The sequence below is a fragment of the Neolamprologus brichardi genome, chromosome 11 (assembly GCF_056152115.1).
Source record: "Neolamprologus brichardi isolate AB-2024 chromosome 11, ASM5615211v1, whole genome shotgun sequence".
NCBI lineage: Eukaryota > Metazoa > Chordata > Actinopteri > Cichliformes > Cichlidae > Neolamprologus > Neolamprologus brichardi.
Genome location: NC_142114.1, coordinates 16,193,715 through 16,210,092, shown reverse-complemented (window position 1 = coordinate 16,210,092; position 16,378 = coordinate 16,193,715). Strand labels below are relative to the sequence as shown.

Genomic DNA, 16,378 nt, shown 5'->3' with positions numbered 1-16,378 from the left:
AATACTTCCATCAGGTCTCTCAGGACAGATTTTCAGGCCAAAGATTTTAGCTTTTCAAAATTCACCCATTCCAAGATAATTTTCAGTCACCACCTCACCAGCAGCAATCAATACCTATTAATTACTGGGTGCAGACACATGCAGGTCGATATGTAACGGCTATCTCGCTGCCTATTGGGTAATTGTCTCCCAGATCTCATTATAAGATGCTGGAGTTGGGGAAAGAAGAGGAAGCCGGTGAGGAGAGAAGAGGAAAAGAGGAAGAGTGGAATAAAGACACGGGTACAGGTGTAAAATCAACTTTATAGGAGAAATCTGGCTCTGCCCACTGTGGGGATTGTCTGTTACTTTGTGATTTCCGCACTCCTTGACTCAGCTCCAAACACACAACGTTAGTTGCAAATAAACAAGAACCAACTTTGCATCAATAAATCGGTTTATTTAAAAGAATATGTTACAATTTATTACAGTAAGCGATGTAACCAAACACTTGCTTAAATTTTACATTTCGACATGTCAAAGGCTCTGTAGGTTGTCATTCTCCATCCCCTTCTTAGTGTGACGCTCATCAGCTGAATTTAAAATCGAATCTAACTGTACGTGACATCTAACTTCAGTCAGCATGAGAAAGTGTGTGCATGTGTGTGTAGGGGAAATGGGTGGATGGGTGAGCCCACGGGCTTGAAGGTGGGCAGATCAGGCGATGCCAGACAATCGACTGTGTCAGACATGGTTCAGTAAGCAGACACGAATCCTGGGGAAATGTGTTCAGCCTTTAGGACTGCACATTCAATCTCTCAATTCAAGGCTCAACACATTCAATTAAACCTCTTTTCTACCCTCACAAAGGTGTGCTGAAGCTCATTAATCACCCCAAAATGCTTCCGTGAACAGCGCTATCATGATAACGAGGACTCTCAGGTAGACTCACTGATGTAAATTTAAAGCTCCCTACTGTCTTGTAATATCTTTAATATTAATGCTATTAAGCCAGTGGCATCATATTCTGTTTCTACAACCTATAACGTGATTGTTTTATAAAATTGCTGTTGACTCAGAAGAAGCTTTAATTTAAACCTAAGAACAAATCTCAGCTTTCAATATATTGATTTTTAAAAATACTTCTATTAAGATAATAATAACTGAACATGCCACTCTTCTCTCACCTTGTAAAAGCAACTGGTGTAGAAACAACCATGTAATATTTATCCGACTCATTGGTAACTTTCAAAATGAAAAAAGTGCAACAAATTAAGATTTCATTAATAAGGATGCAAGATCACAAAATTGCACTAAGCAATAATAAATGTTTAATTTCAGCCATCGCAGCGCCAGGTTTTAATGATGCAATGAATTGTAATTTTTGTTTATTTGTCAGGCTCTGTATTGCACCATCAAATAATTAGGTTCTAGCTCACTGCATAATTGTTTTGATTACATCTTCTTAATTGGAACTTGAACTGGGCTCATTTAGAGATGGCATTAAAGTGTTGAGCTTTACCTTTTTGAATCATCGGCTGGTAGGACGTCTTTACGGGCTGCGCACTGTAATCCTTATTTTGTCAAATCGTCGAAGGATAAAGCCATCGCTTTTTTGTTCGGAGACTGTCATCCTGTTTAACCCGAATCTGCAGAGAATAAGTGATTCAACAGCAAAGCACCAGCTAGACAGATAAATAGTGCTGCATGGAAAGGCCATTTGAATTACAGGCCCGTTATAAATCCGGTGGGAGCTCTCAGAAAAAAAAGTAATAACTGCATGCTCAAGAGCCGGCAGGAGGACAAGGACCCCTGCTGCCTCTTCTGGGTAAAGCACGATGTTACGTGTCTGAGCGGAGCTCCGCATCACCGCTGCTCCACGATGGCCTTAAACATTTTGCATGGCGTGTTCATTAAAAAGATTATAAATACCTAAGAGTTGAATGCACAATTCTGCACACTCACACAGTATATAACGCCACCGTAGTCAGTGATAAACGTATACCTGTACTTATTCCATTATAATTCCATCTATTGCCCTTTTACATTATACTATGCACATTTGGAGGTCAATAATACTGCTGGATAAAGTGCAACATATGTCTAAGCATTGATATGCACCCAAATATGAAAAAAACAAACAGCCTATAAAGAAAATCTGCGTTCTTCATCCCTTCTCTCGTTTGTCACATTATTAATGCAAATGCAATTTGCAACACAGGGAAATTAATGTATGTGACGTGGTTCAGTTGTAACTTACTTTATCAGGGCTCGACTCTGGTTTGCCCCTTCTCTCTTAGCTGATGGGGTTTTCTGCATATATTAATAACACGCATGGAGACGCAGGACACTGAGGCTCTAATCCATAAACTGAGAAGCTAAATGTCTTCCTGTGGTCACCCCTCCGAATCAGTGATTAATGTGATCTTGTGGTCCCCTTTCTGAGGGCAGCTAACGACTTTTACTTTCCTTTCTTTGTCCACCAATCTTTTCAGCTCTCTTTTTCAAGTAGGACTTCTTAAAAGGAGGTTCAAAACCCCGATCGTTTGCACGTCACATTCCACTTCAAGTCCCTGCCAATAAGAGGAAGGCTCGCATGAATCCGTCACTTTGATTCTGTAGGCAGCTCGTTTCTTTTCAACGGAGCTCTGCTTAATGCATGGTCGTGATGTGCTGGATTCGAGAGTTCTGGTACACAAGTCTTTAGTTGTTTTTGTTTTTTTATGCGTCTGTTCATTCAACGTGTTCATCAGCAGATGCTTGTTGGTTTGCATGTAAGGAGGAGCTTCTCATGTTGAAGTTGATGGAGTTTAAATGACGTCCGAGTAGTTAACAGCTGATTTCTGGTGGGTATGGGGGGGAAGGTCAGGGCCAAAACTGAGCTGAGGTGGTGATGGCGATGTAGTTACGAGGTAACGATCTCCCTTCCTAGGTGCCCCCATCCCTTCTGTGCCTCAGCAGCTGGAAAATATTCTGTTACAGAAACAGAAACCAGGGGTAAAAACCACAAGCTTAGACACAGAAGGAAAAGAAACTGAATAAAACACCAAAACAAAAAAGTAAAAGGATTATCACTGGTATCAAACTGGACAGAGGCAGGCAAAGCCTTACCTTGCCACACATACCATCTTTACTGCAGTTCTTATTGTCCTTGTCTGTAGCCTCCTCTTCCACCTGAAGGCACAGATGCATTATTGCCGTAAGTACAGGACAGAAGTAAATGGCTTGTATTAGAGCAGATTATTCTGTAAAGAAGCAGAAGGGCATTACCTCCTTCCTCCATTTCAGCTCACAGAAGACTCTCTCAAAGCACTCATGCATGTAGTTAAACTAAACAATGACAAAGAGAAGCACAGATTTAGACTGGCGTTTATACGGTTCTCTCTAAAACAGTGGTGTCAAACATAAGGCCCAAGGGTCAGAATGGGCCCAGCGAAGACTAGAATCTGACTCACTGAACAGCTTTAGAAAATTTGAAGGAGTGCATAGACTTGAAGTTTTTAACTGTATTTAATACGTTTTACAGCTTTTCCTATTGATACAAACTGCCCACCCCCATTAGCTTTCATGTTAAATTAAAGTAATTAACAGATAAATAATTAAATGACATAAATGGGCCTGTTTTTCAACTGTTAATTAGTCAGCAGTAAACTAACAAAACCATTATATTTTATAATTACAGGACAGTCTGTGCAGAGAACCATTATACCCTTTTCTCTAATTTTACACATCTATCCTGTATTTTTACTGGCTCGGCCCACTTGAGATCAAAGTGATTGCATGTCACCCACCATATAAAAGGAGCCTAACATCGCTGCTCTAAAAGAGTAGTAGGAATGAGAGCGCTAAGTCTCTTTTTTTTCTTTACAAGGACTTTATAAGAACTTTGATACCACCTTCTTGTACTTTTCTGTAAATATAGTTTAACTTACATCCACCAACTTGTTAACTTATCTCAGCATAAACACACTTTATAAAGCAACAGTAACTGGTTTCCAAAGGCTTTAAGAGCTGGTGAAAGAAGATGTGATGTAACACAGTAGTAAACAAGCACCTGTACTAACTTTTTTTAAAGGACTTAAATTTAAGATGATGATTTTTCAAGATTCGATACTTCTCGGTGCCATCACCGGGTATGTTTTTGTACTATTTCCAATTAAATATGGGCTTCTGTCTTTTCAAACATTTTTTTTTGGTTAATTAGCCTGTGTATCTGGCTGATTTTATCCATACAAACAGGGAAGTTTGCTATGATGTAATGTGTTAAGTGAACTAGGCTCACTACTACCACTACTTTTTAAAAAAATAATAATTTACTGGCTGCTTGTTTACTGTAAAGGCATACAAGTGGTGTCAATCTACTCAATAAAATATCTGCAGAGACCATATTTACCATTTACCATGATCTGTTCCTTCTTAATACAGCAGTAACTCTCCTCATCCTGAACTTTTTCTTTTAGAGTTCTTTAAAATTATTTCATTTGTAGCAGTATTAACAAATAAACATAATATGCATGCAGTGATCTGTGTGTGATCCATACATAAGGAGTAAATATCTTGACCCAGCGTGGCTTCTTCTCTCCTCGTGCATATTCAAAGCAGAAGGCCATGCCCTCTTCATCCGTGTCCCACCTCTGCATCTCCCCCCAGTCAAATGCAATCACCTGATTCTGGAACAACACGAAGGCTTCAGTACACTCACCCTGTTACACAAGAGGTATAGAAAAGGCAGACACACACACACGCACACACACACACACACACACGCACACACACACAGCAACGAGCAGGCCTTGCCTCAAGCGTCCCCTCCTCTGTGCAGGCGTGCAGCTTGAAGTGGTGAATACTGATGGCCGTGATCACGTGGCCTTTACGTCGAGAGTCGCAGGAACAGTGGGGGAATATGATCTCGTTGTAGCCTTCGCAAGTTCGCAATAAACTCAGGTACTGTGAAAAAAAAGAGGGAGAAGAGGCAATGTGAGCTAAATATTTTTCACAAACTGAAAAACACGAGGATGCTCTGCAGCTGAATGAAGTTTAGATGCAGGGTGCATTTTTTAACTGCGAAAAAACACTTAAGGCTATAAAGCAGAGTGCAGTTATTCTCTGTAGCCTGACTGATTTAGAAACGCGATGTGATTATTTACCTGCTGGAGCAGCTTTAATCTCTTCAAAATGGCAGTAATTCACTGATTCTCACTCACTTATTCACTTTCAGCGAGTACATTTTGCTGGCAAGAATGCTCCAGTTAGAGCTAACACTCGCTCTTAGACTACTTCCTTTTTACACTGCGGTATATCACTCAGTGAAATGAATGAATGAAAGAATGAAGCAGTGTGACAAAGTGGACGACACACTCAGATATAGTGAGAATACAGTGTCTCTGTATGTGCATGTTACTCTCAAACAGTAGTGTGCTGTATATAAAAGGCTGACCATGGACATCTTCTTCTGCTCGGCCAGCTTTTGTAGCTGATAAGACTTCTGCTCAACTTTAATGAAGCCTTTCTTCACATCATCCACAGCCTGCAAAGAGGTCAGACAGGAGACACAATTAAATACAAAACCCACTAAGCATACCGAACAGAGCAGACAAATACACAGTGTGTACGCACCTGGTGAAAGAAATAGTTGACAGCGAGCTGGTTGTCATTAAGCAAAATCTCCTCTTCTGTGGTGAAGAGCCACTTGCGTAGGGTGAGACAGGTTCCTGGGATCGCTGAGGTATAGTTCTGTACATACAGTTTGTGGGGGAACTCATTGGGGGCAAGCTTACGTACTAAAGAAGAAAGAAGACATGAAAGAAATTTGTAGAACATTTAACAGCACAAATCCTACCTCCTAAGACTTAACTGTACTTCTTCCACAAAGATGGATACCATCTATGAACCAAAAATCAATAGGGTTTCATTTAAGTTTATATAATTTCATTTTATTGGATATGTCAATAAAGTCACATAACCTGTGCTGTGTTTTTTGTGAGGCTAGCTGCACAAGAAGGTCAGTTTCTTTGTCAGTGTGTCAGTCAGTTTGACAGACATTTGTACAGCAGTAAATCAAGTGTCTTTTGTTCAGCAACTGCCAGAATGATGGCCATGAGATTTAATACAAGCACTAGGGGGGGAAAAAGACTGGCGATCCATTAGAAATGTTCTTAATAAAATAACGATAATTTGCATGAAAAACAAACAAACAAAATTCTTCATAATAGGTTTTATTAATGAAATTTCAAGAGCTGCTAATGTGGTTGTAGGCTTGTTACTTTCTGCTTTGTGATACAATGTTGTAACAGTAACCAAGCCATACAAAACAATGCAACATGAATAAGGAAAAAAGAAAGGCAAAGCAAGGTCAAAAACCAAAGACAGCGATGTTACTGTGAAACCAAAGCTAAGGATCGTTTCAGGAAACAGATGACGCTTCTGAGCCTTCTGAGACAGAATAAATCAGGCCAGAGTTATCTACATCTACAGCATAAGGAGTGTAACTTGACATTATACTACAACATTCTAAAGTAAACACTGAAGTAAATGTAACTGATGTTAGAACTGCAGGACAAATGCTTCTTTTTACTTGTGCAAGATTCCTTCGTGCTGCTAAACAATTTCCTTCCTAGAGTTTGGAGAAAAAAAGTGTTGTGTGGGTGTGGAAGGGGTGGGGAAGAACAGCACAAGTGCATACACTTGTAATTATCAGCTCTTCAGCTGATTAAAAATAAAACGGGGATGGCTTTCTTCACATCACTGGGGATAGAATTTGCTGATTTATTCCTTGAAAGAAAGAACAAATTGAAACTTTTGTGGATACACACAAAACTTTAATTCTCATCAAATATGACTGGTTATTGCTAATGTTGTGGTCCATTTGTCCTTGCTGTAATAGACACAGGTCATAGAGAACTTTGTGCATTAAACAGAAATGCTACTACTGTAGTTTTATTTCATTTTTTAAATTAGGCACAAACAACACACTAACCTTTGTCAAACGAATGTGACATCATTATAAATGCCCTTACAAACCATATTATGAGCATGATTATTCATGTATAAGGTATTTGCTTCTAGATGGTTATAAAAAAGGTGGCTGCATACAGATATTTTCTTTTCTGTCACTTGTTAGTGATCACAGATAGCAACTACAGCAACATTTGTGCTATGCAAAAATGCAACCTGTGCTTGAGTTACTTGTCCTTACTCACCAAACGTGTGGTTGATGACCTCAAACAGAGCAAAGTAGCTGGCTGTTACACTGTCCATCTCTAGCTTCATAACAACAGCCTGAACGCGAGAGATTGCGACAGAATGAGAGTGAGAGACTGAAACTATGTTGTGATTATAGTGGGGACAGGACTGTGTTTGTGTGGCTTTACCTGATAGACCTGGTCTGTAGTTGAATTTTTGCGAACTCTGACAGTGAGTGTGGTTTTATCTGGCATCGCTATTCTCAACTCCACATCCGACACACCGTTATAATTCTAGGTCACAGCAAAGACAGCCAGAAAGACAGACACAGCGTAGTGAGTCACAGGCGGGGAACGGGCAAAAAGACACGTTTATTTTTATTTTTTTTACCTCATCTGATTCAGACAGGAACTCTTGCATGATGTCACTTTCTCCAATGACTCGGACAGAGCACACTGCAGATGAAACACACATTATATTAGATACAGTTTTTTTGTGTGTGTGTGTGTGTAAGTGAAATAAAAGTCATTATACAATGACATCTGCGACTTCACCACCTGGCCATAAAACTGTCAGTTGTCACATTAATTCTGAGCCTCTGAAAATGGTGTCCTGTTTATAAAAATGTGTGTAATCCTTAAAGAGGTCATGCAAATGTTTTGGAAAACCCCTTGAATAATCACGTGTTGTTTGTTTGATTTACAATCAACTGTGGTGGCGTTCAGAAGCAAAACTACAAAGCTGTATCTTTGTTCCAAACAATATGGAAGGCAACTGTAAGCGAGTGAACTGTTTGTGTGCTAGCCCTATGAAGAAAGCCTGATTCTCCTCCTCTCTTCCTCACCTTTCTCTAGATATTCCTCCAGGCCTCTGCGTCGTGCATCCAGCTGTTGCTCTGACAGGGAAAAAGGCCATTTTCCAGGCAGCTTGGGGAAAGTAAAGTTAGCAAACTCCCTCTTCAGGTTTTGGTGTAGAATCACAAACTCCCGGTAACGCTTGGAGCACAGCTGTCTGCCTGCCATATACACATTATACACCTGGAAGAGTTAAAGTGGAAAAATGAAAATGAAAAGGCGGTGATCTTTAGTCAACAGGATAGTATTTATAATATCCAGAACATTAGGTTGCTCACAGACCTGAATATAAATATCTCATGAATGTAACAATCGCATAAGCCTTGAGTTGTGACTGGCTGCGTCCAACTACAAAAACATTTTTATCCATCCGAGTGTTTTTGCACGAGTGTACCCACCACAAACTTTTCATGGTTGAGTTCAGTGTGTTTGTAGCTGGGAACAGAGATGGGCACTGCCTGCTTGTCGGAGTAGTCGTAACAGGACTGGGCCGACCCGTCGTCTCCGGGATCCAGGCAGTCGGCCTCCTGGGGAGGAACGGACAGCACGGCCAGCACCAGCTCTCGCTCACCGGCCCGGATCAGATCTACCACCTGCTTGTGTGTTGCTCCTTCTACGTTCACCCCATTGCTGTTGAATAAAGAGATTTATATACTAGAGTGGCAAGCATTTTCTTTTTTAATATTCTAAAGGTTAACTTTCTATTTTTCATAAGCATAAAAGAGTACAAAGTTTTTTTTCCACTGAATTAGGAAATACAATAGTGAAAATGCAATTATAAATTAATGCAATCAAATAATCTAAACAGCAGCCTTTAATTACCAGAGACTTGAATCAACACACAGACGGCATGCTGTTAACACCAATGAGAAATGACTAAGTGTTTCATTACTGCAGGGCTGTTATATTCAGACATAATTTATCAGTGCCTTGTACTTTGCTTCTTTTCTCTCAGGGTAGAAGTTTAACACATGAAATTATAAGATTCACAAATAACAAGAATTATTTGAACTGCTAAACAATATAAAATATTGAATGAAATGGGAAACAGCAAAAAAAAAAGGGTTCAAATAAGAAATACTGGTGCGCATATTGTAGAACTTTTGCATCATCTCTTTCAGAAATGAGACCTTTGGTTATGTCATGAGCACAGCTGAAAGTGAGCGACACTGGGTGTGTGCACTTTGGCAGTTGTGTCGAACAGAGTGAATGACAGAGCTGTAGCAGCCTAACCCATAGTTAACTTTGCTCCAAAACAACCATGTCGCCTCATCTAAAAGCTCTCAGCGACACCACTGGATATTTCTCACACTTTTAAAACAAGCTCCAGCGTTGGCTGGCAGATAAAGGCGGTATTTGAACGAGGCCTGAATGAGATTCAATAAATTATTCTGTGTTTTACATTCCAGGACTTAAACAACAGCTTGGAAATATTACAGTGAATGAGGAATCAGGCCAAACTTCATTTGAACAATTTCCAAAGACTACAGAAGCCAGCAGTGCTGTAAATGATATTTGCATAACCTAAATGTATCACAGTCAGTGGTTTGGGGGCAAATTCTCACATTAAGTAGACATAGATGCGCTCTGATCATCTAATGTGAAAACACATGTTGTGATAAATACAGGATAAAGTGTGTTAATATGCTGTTAAGATACACTTTGAGCTTTGAGCAGAAAATAAAACCCAATTCTAGGGTTTAGTAGACTTAAAAAACACATCACCACAGGGTGACATCTTTTAGGCAGCGTGATAGTATGCAAAAGGTTTGAGTGTCCTAATTCACATTTTCTAAACAAGCACGTTGTGAGAAGCCCACAAATGTTTCACTAACTTATATTAAAGACAACCACTGAGATGGTAACAAGCCAGGACAGGAAATGCAGGAAATGCTTCAACTGAATGAATACATATCTGTTATGTTTGCCATGCTGGCATTTAGATGGAGGGTTGAAGCCCGATGAACATAAGCTCTATTATACCTACAGTGGAACAAAATAGCTACACACATGTACTCAACATAAAGAAGGCATTCTGAGCCAGTGCACACATAGCAAAGTTGGGAATGATGATTATGTAGGTAAAAGTAAGAAAAGACTAATATGGAGGACACAAATATAACAATCTTGCAGGTGGAGTGGGAGAAAGCGCAAACGTATCCTACAAGAAAAAATGCAGACTAAGCATTTTGGCAGCTCTTTCCTTCCTGCAGCTTTATGATGATATAATAAGGACCTGACACAGAGGCCTTTGCACCGCCACTATCAGCACTTTTGACTATGATAAACACTCTACAGTAGACACCCTTCCCATGTGACAGATTTCTAGTTCTGCTTTTATAATTGAAATTACTAGTATGTGTTCATTTTGTTTTTGCTGCAGCTTAAGGATTTATTAAGTGACTAACACTATGCAGTGTTCTGTACTCCATGTATAAATGTTCAACCCCTCACGCATAGTTTAAAGGCCAAATTAAAATGCATTTGACACCTTGAAAAGTGTTTAAACAATATATATAACCTTTATGAGAGGAGGAGCTGTTTATAAAAGTGCAAATAAATAAAAATACTTGAGATGCTGCAGCTAGTATGCAGCCACTCCAGTGTGAATGTGAGTGCTTAGACTCACTTTACTACTTACTTGTATTAAACTAGCAAATGTTGAACCAGCCAATCACATGTTAATTAAGCACGATGAAGAGGACCTGGTTAAAATCAAGTCACTAATGTTGCATGGCTGCTGGCGCCAGACTGGCTGTTTTGAGTTACTCAGAAACTGTAGCTCTTTCAGGATTTCAGGCAGAAGCATCTCAAAACAGACATCCAGTAACTGAAATGCTTTGTTGACAGGAGAGGCCAGAGAAAAATTTAAGTCAACAGTAACTCTAACATTTAAGTCGCCAACCGAGGATTTTCAATGACCACGTGGTGATTACAGTTTTACAGTTTTTTCTAATGTGCCACCTTACAACCTTCATATAACCTCAGACTGCCATGGTCCCAGTTTTCTTTTTTTTTGTGTGTGGTTTTTCAAGGTTAGGATTCGTAGTGCATATATTTGTGTTTGGGTTGCTGTTTGGCTTTTATTATTCTAGTCTTCTTGACTCCTGTTTTGATTTCTTTGTTATTCTAAACCTGAGTCTGACTTATTCTGTTCCTGTCGAGTCTTTGATTTCTGAGCTCACTTCATGTTTTTCTAAGTAGTAGTTTTACATTGTGTGATCCTGCATTTTGATTCATGTTTTCATTATTGTCCCACACTGTTAAAGTTTTGTTTTTTAATATATTATGTACACTCTGGTCTTGAAGGATACTATGTGGCTAGTAAATTTAGTAAGTGTACTGTAGCTTTACATTACCACTATATACCATCCTAATAATACTAGCAGAAGGGTATCTTGTATATGATAACAAAATGATCATGCACACATCCACATGCTGGCACACAGAAATAATGGGGTCAACAAACTGCCAGGTTACTGCAGGCCATCCATTGACACAGCAGTGTGCAAAAGCCAGCCAATCAGAAAGTGACTTTTAGAGGACAAAGCCAATCAGAACTGAACTCAAGGCATCCCTCCCTCTCTGCATCATGGTATTCCATGCACACAGACACACTGAAGCATGAGTACTGATGCTGATGCTGTGTGTTACTCCACACAACAACAGTTCAACACACACTTGAACACTTCAATGCCAAATCAACCAGGTGCAATAATCCTCAGTGCTAAGTAACATCTAATTCAGTGATGCTGATGTTAAAGATGTGAGCTGGTTTACCATTCATGATTCGTGTAAACAAAGTGTTTCATTGATAAATGACCCACACTGCATCTGCTTAGGATGATGTGAATGTGCACAGGAGTGAGTTGGAAATATCTGGCATGCAGTGGATGAGAGGAATAGATTTAAGTGTGACGCGAATTTCTAATGATCCCCGGATCGTTTCTCTCTGACACACACAGACACTCCTTTCATTGGGATGAACGGCTCTTCTGCAGGACCGGTGTCACAGTGCATGCACACACTGGCACCTTGGTGTTCCCAGTTTGACTGAATGATGCTATAAAGTCACGTTTGCCTTGAGCTCACTGCGTGACCGTCCGGAAAGTGAAACAGGTTATTTTCATCACTTACGTTATAAGCAGCTTGGAGATTAGCTAAAAAACAGTACTTACACCTCAAGAATCCGGTCCCCTTTCGAAATGCCGGCTCTGTCGGCGGCACCCCCCGGAAGGACCGCACTAACATGCTGCAGTGGGGCGTACAGTTCTCCGTTGATGCTCCGTAATTGCCCTCCTTCACTTACTTGCCCCCGAACGTTGAACCCATAGCCGGAGTCAGACTTCACTATCCGAACCAGCCGCGGGCCTGAAGTAACGGTGGTTGCGGTCTGGCAGCTGCCGCCGGTGCCCGGTGTAACGTTACCGCTGCCGGAGCCGTTACCAGAAGAAGGGTGAGGTGACGGAGGGACCGGGGAACAAATTTCTTGCCCCGCTACGTCCGCCATTTTTCTGCACTCACTGTATCATCCAATCAGATTCGGCTACAACATTAAATATCATACAAACATTAGCTTGTAGTAGCAGGCTAATCAGCTTGGCTAGCTAACTGAATGAGGTAAGCCGGAAAAAGCCGAAATCTTACGATGATTCGCGAGACCGTAGCAGGATGCGCGGGAGGCGTTCCATGTCGACCATCAGAGACGCTTTTTTTAGACTGACCGTTAAGTTACTTGAGTAGTGCACATAATTGTGTCGAGAGCAAACAGAAGTCTGCAATTTTTAAACTAAATCAGTGAAGAAAGAGATCAGACCGTAACTTTGAGTCTCCTAAAATGTGATTCACAGACTTAACACGGACCCCATAAGAAATCTCACCACTCCTAAATTCGCTTTTGTTTAATATTTCACTGATAAATCCCTGATTGAGATGTTGAGAACACATGCCACTGCTTAAATCATGGTCTAAACTATCAACCCTTGAAGTTACAGTGTTTTTTTCCCCCCTTTTTGTAGAACAAAAAGAGCACTTTTTGTAAACGTGTACATTTTTTGGCATATTTACAAAAGGCAAGTCTATTTATATAGCACCTTTCAAACACTACACAGGGGCGGATCTAGAGAAATTTATTTAGGGTTTCATGAGATTAGGATGGAAAATGGGGTGGCAAAATCAACAACAATCAATTACACGTGATACATTCTGTAACATCTGTATTACATATGGTTAAAATACATCAAATGCAGTAAGTAAACACACGTTTCATATAAACATAGACTGCAACTTTTTCAGATCTGTGGCAAGATCTGAAAACTGCTGCCCATCTAATCTGACTGAGCTGGAGCTGTTTTGCAAAGAAGAATGGGCAAGCATTCTAGATGTCTCTAGATGTGCAAAGCTGGTAGGGACATATCCTAAAAGACTGGCAGCTGTAATTGCAGCAAAAGGTGGTTCTACAAAGTATTGACTGAGGGGGCTGAATAATCACGCACACCCCATTTTTCAGTTATTTATTTGTAAAAAATGTTTGGAATCACGTATGATTTTTGTTCCACTTCTCACGTGTACACCACTTTGTGTTGGTCTTTCACGTGGAATTCCAATAAAATTGATTCATGTTTGTGGCTGTAATGTGATTAAATGTGGAAAAGTTCAAGGGGGCCGAATACTTTTGCAAGCCACTGTATGCAATAGTATATTACTTACACCTTATATTATCTAGAAAAGTTTGGGATCTTACTACATTCATTCACAAAATCTGTTCTTAGTGACGATGCCAAGGATTCGCGCTGAGTTGGGGAAAAAAGGCTTCAAGTACTTCTCCCCTTATGTATGAAATCAGCACCAGAATGAGCTACATTTGAAGGATTTGTTTCTCTGAGTGAGTTTAAACAAATACTTCACATTTTACACATCCAAAGATTTGCATGTAAATGTTTTGATGGACTTTTTGACTACACTGCTGAACTTCTTGTTGGACTTTTCTTTTGTTTATATATGTTGGAGATCACTGATGTTTTATAATTCATAACATTTTATGAGTGGTGTATTTTAGTGCTGTTTTTATCCAGGTTACCCTTGTAAAATACGTTAAAAAAAATCTCATTAGATCTTTCCTGGTTAAATACAGTAATAATAAACTAATAATAATAAATTAATAAAAAAGACATCTTGGGGAATCACTGCTTCTGTCCTGTCGCTCCTGTTTCTTTGACCTTCCTTTGAACCAGTTTATATGCTGCATCATCCATCACCTGCACCCTTTTGCATCCTCTATTCTCCTTACTCCTCAGCACATCCTCCTCTATCACAGCCAGGCCACTACTTGCTAAGATGTTTATTTATTCACAATTTGTTGTAATTCTGTCGACCTCCAACTGTTTAAATAGGTCTTACGATATATTAGTGTATTTCACCTGTAAAAAACTGAATGCGCTGCAATAAAGAGCTCACTAACTAGATACTACAATAAAAGTGAAAATAAATGAATAGTACATAAAGTGAAACAGCTGAATGTAATAAGTGGCTTCATGTATTAAAATAGCTCCATAAAGCAAACTGTACCAGAATAGAAATAGCTGACTAAATTTAGTAAAAAGACAAGCACAGTACATGTCAGAAGACATTAAAGGGACTCAGTATGACAGCGTGTAAAGTGTAGTGACAGAACAGATCATCCTCTGCTAGACAGATGTGTTTCTTTTTTTAAAGAGGTATCACACAAGGTATCAATAATTTCCAGTGTGTGTCCTGAAGGAAGCAGAGCTGAATCAGACTGTTAGAGAAATGTTTAAATGCAGCTTCACAGAAGAATGTGTCCATCACACCAATCTAACATTTTGAACAAATCATCCAAGTGTAGCTGAGGCAGGTCGGTTTCTCAAGGCTAAGTTCAGTGCTTATGCTCCAGGCTGCTGAAGACAAAAACACTTTAACCAATCTAGAAATGACTGAAATGCTCTACAGTGAGTCTCAAGTAGACAAAATGCAGTGGCATCACAAAAAGCTGTGAATAGCACAAAAAAATATAAATCTGATGTCTAACAATATAACCTTTTTGTTCTTTAATTGGGACACGATAGTGAAAGGCAGATGGCTCTTTAACACGCTGGATCAATATTCTGATATTGTGTTTGAATTCACAAAGTTTATGATTTATGGTTCTGTGAGATAAACACTTCAGCTGTACATATGCAATCTGTACAATGAGAAAGTGAGTGCTTCACAACAGCTAAGCCAGGTCTGTCAAATATTTTATGCTTTTAACTGGAACATTTGGGTCTAATACACAACGATTAATCACACGTTTATTCAACATTTTACTGTTTTATTTATTTCTCCTTCATTTAACAAGGAATGTACAACTCTTGAGATTAAACATAATATTATGTATACGCTGTGTTTGAGTATAACTGATGTTCATTGTCTGAAGTGACAATTAACAATAATAAATGCTGTGACATTTACTCTCTTGTTTTATCTCTACACAAAGAACAAATCATGAAAGAACCTGATTTGTACAACAGCTTATGTAATGCATAAAATCACTTTTGAAAACATGGTCTGGCTTTTCAACACGTGCAACGCAGGGGGTAATTTCTTAGCTCATTAATCAGGGAGGCATCCAGTGGTTATATTTTAAATATTATGTAAGCTTATAACTGGATCCTTAACCTCTTAACTTCCACAAAGGTTGCTTCCACAGTGATGTAAAAGACGCAAATTCAATATAAATTGGCAGCAGATGAAGTGTAAGGCCAGAATGCATGTGAGCGAGTTCATAGTTTCGTTATTTTACAGTGAACCGTGGCGGTGTGAATGGACTCAAACAGAGAGGAGTGACATACTGTAGAAGGCACTCCTGCCAATATGATAATTTGACTGCATTCTCCTTACTGTCTTCCAGGTGGAGCAAGTGTGCTGTGTATATCTGATTGATTTAAAAATCTGCCAGCAGCCAGCTGTATTGACTGCCTGCAGATATTGCTTTATGCATGCAATCTCTTTACTTCTTCCAGGTGGAACAAGTGCACCTTATATCTTGAATGGATATGACCTTCTACCAGCACTTTGGATGATATTAACGGCAGTACTTTATGCATGCATGCATAACCTATTGTCAAAAACATTTTCCTTTGTTTCCTGTATTACCGATCTCAGAATCAAGGGGGAATCTGATGTACATATTGCTGTGATTGCATATAATGAAAAATTATAGTAATATTAGGCAAAGATGTCCTGAAAAAATACAAAATGCAGTTTTTAAATAATGATTTAATTTATTATGGGAAAAAAGCCAACCCACCCTGCCAGGCTCTTTGTGAAACCTGATGATGACTGCAATTAAGGATTTGTGATAA

The 16,378-nt window shown here is 39.4% G+C and overlaps 1 protein-coding gene across 2 annotated transcripts; it reads right to left on the bottom strand.

The window, feature by feature from the left end:
- Positions 1 to 424: 424 nt before the first annotated feature.
- On the bottom strand, positions 425 to 12,679 carry snx27b (sorting nexin 27b). Of its 2 annotated transcripts, none has more exons than XM_006804880.2 (13): positions 12,194 to 12,679; positions 8,414 to 8,645; positions 8,006 to 8,198; positions 7,552 to 7,616; positions 7,350 to 7,454; positions 7,179 to 7,257; positions 5,596 to 5,759; positions 5,417 to 5,506; positions 4,777 to 4,926; positions 4,521 to 4,649; positions 3,250 to 3,309; positions 3,091 to 3,153; positions 425 to 2,952 (listed from the first exon to the last, which is right to left on the bottom strand). In XM_006804880.2, exons 1-13 carry the CDS (start codon positions 12,523 to 12,525, stop codon positions 2,908 to 2,910), a joined length of 1,707 nt encoding a protein of 568 aa, XP_006804943.1. In that variant the 5' UTR covers positions 12,526 to 12,679; the 3' UTR covers positions 425 to 2,907. The 2 variants fall into 2 exon arrangements, with proteins under 2 accessions (XP_006804943.1, XP_006804941.1); XM_006804878.2 differs by having other exon boundaries at positions 3,105 to 3,153; positions 12,194 to 12,675.
- Between the last annotated feature and the right edge of the window lie 3,699 nt (positions 12,680 to 16,378).

Excerpts from the sequence above, each read along its gene's own strand:
- snx27b (XM_006804878.2), bottom strand. The coding sequence starts at position 12,525 with ATGGCGGACGTAGCGGGGCAAGAAATTTGTTCCCCGGTCCCTCCGTCA. Across the intron at positions 5,507-5,595 it reads TCAACTATTTCTTTCACCAG|GCTGTGGATGATGTGAAGAA; the intron begins GTGCGTACACAC and ends ACCTCTTTGCAG. Across the intron at positions 3,310-4,520 it reads TCAAGATATTTACTCCTTAT|TTTAACTACATGCATGAGTG; the intron begins GTATGGATCACA and ends GTCATTGTTTAG.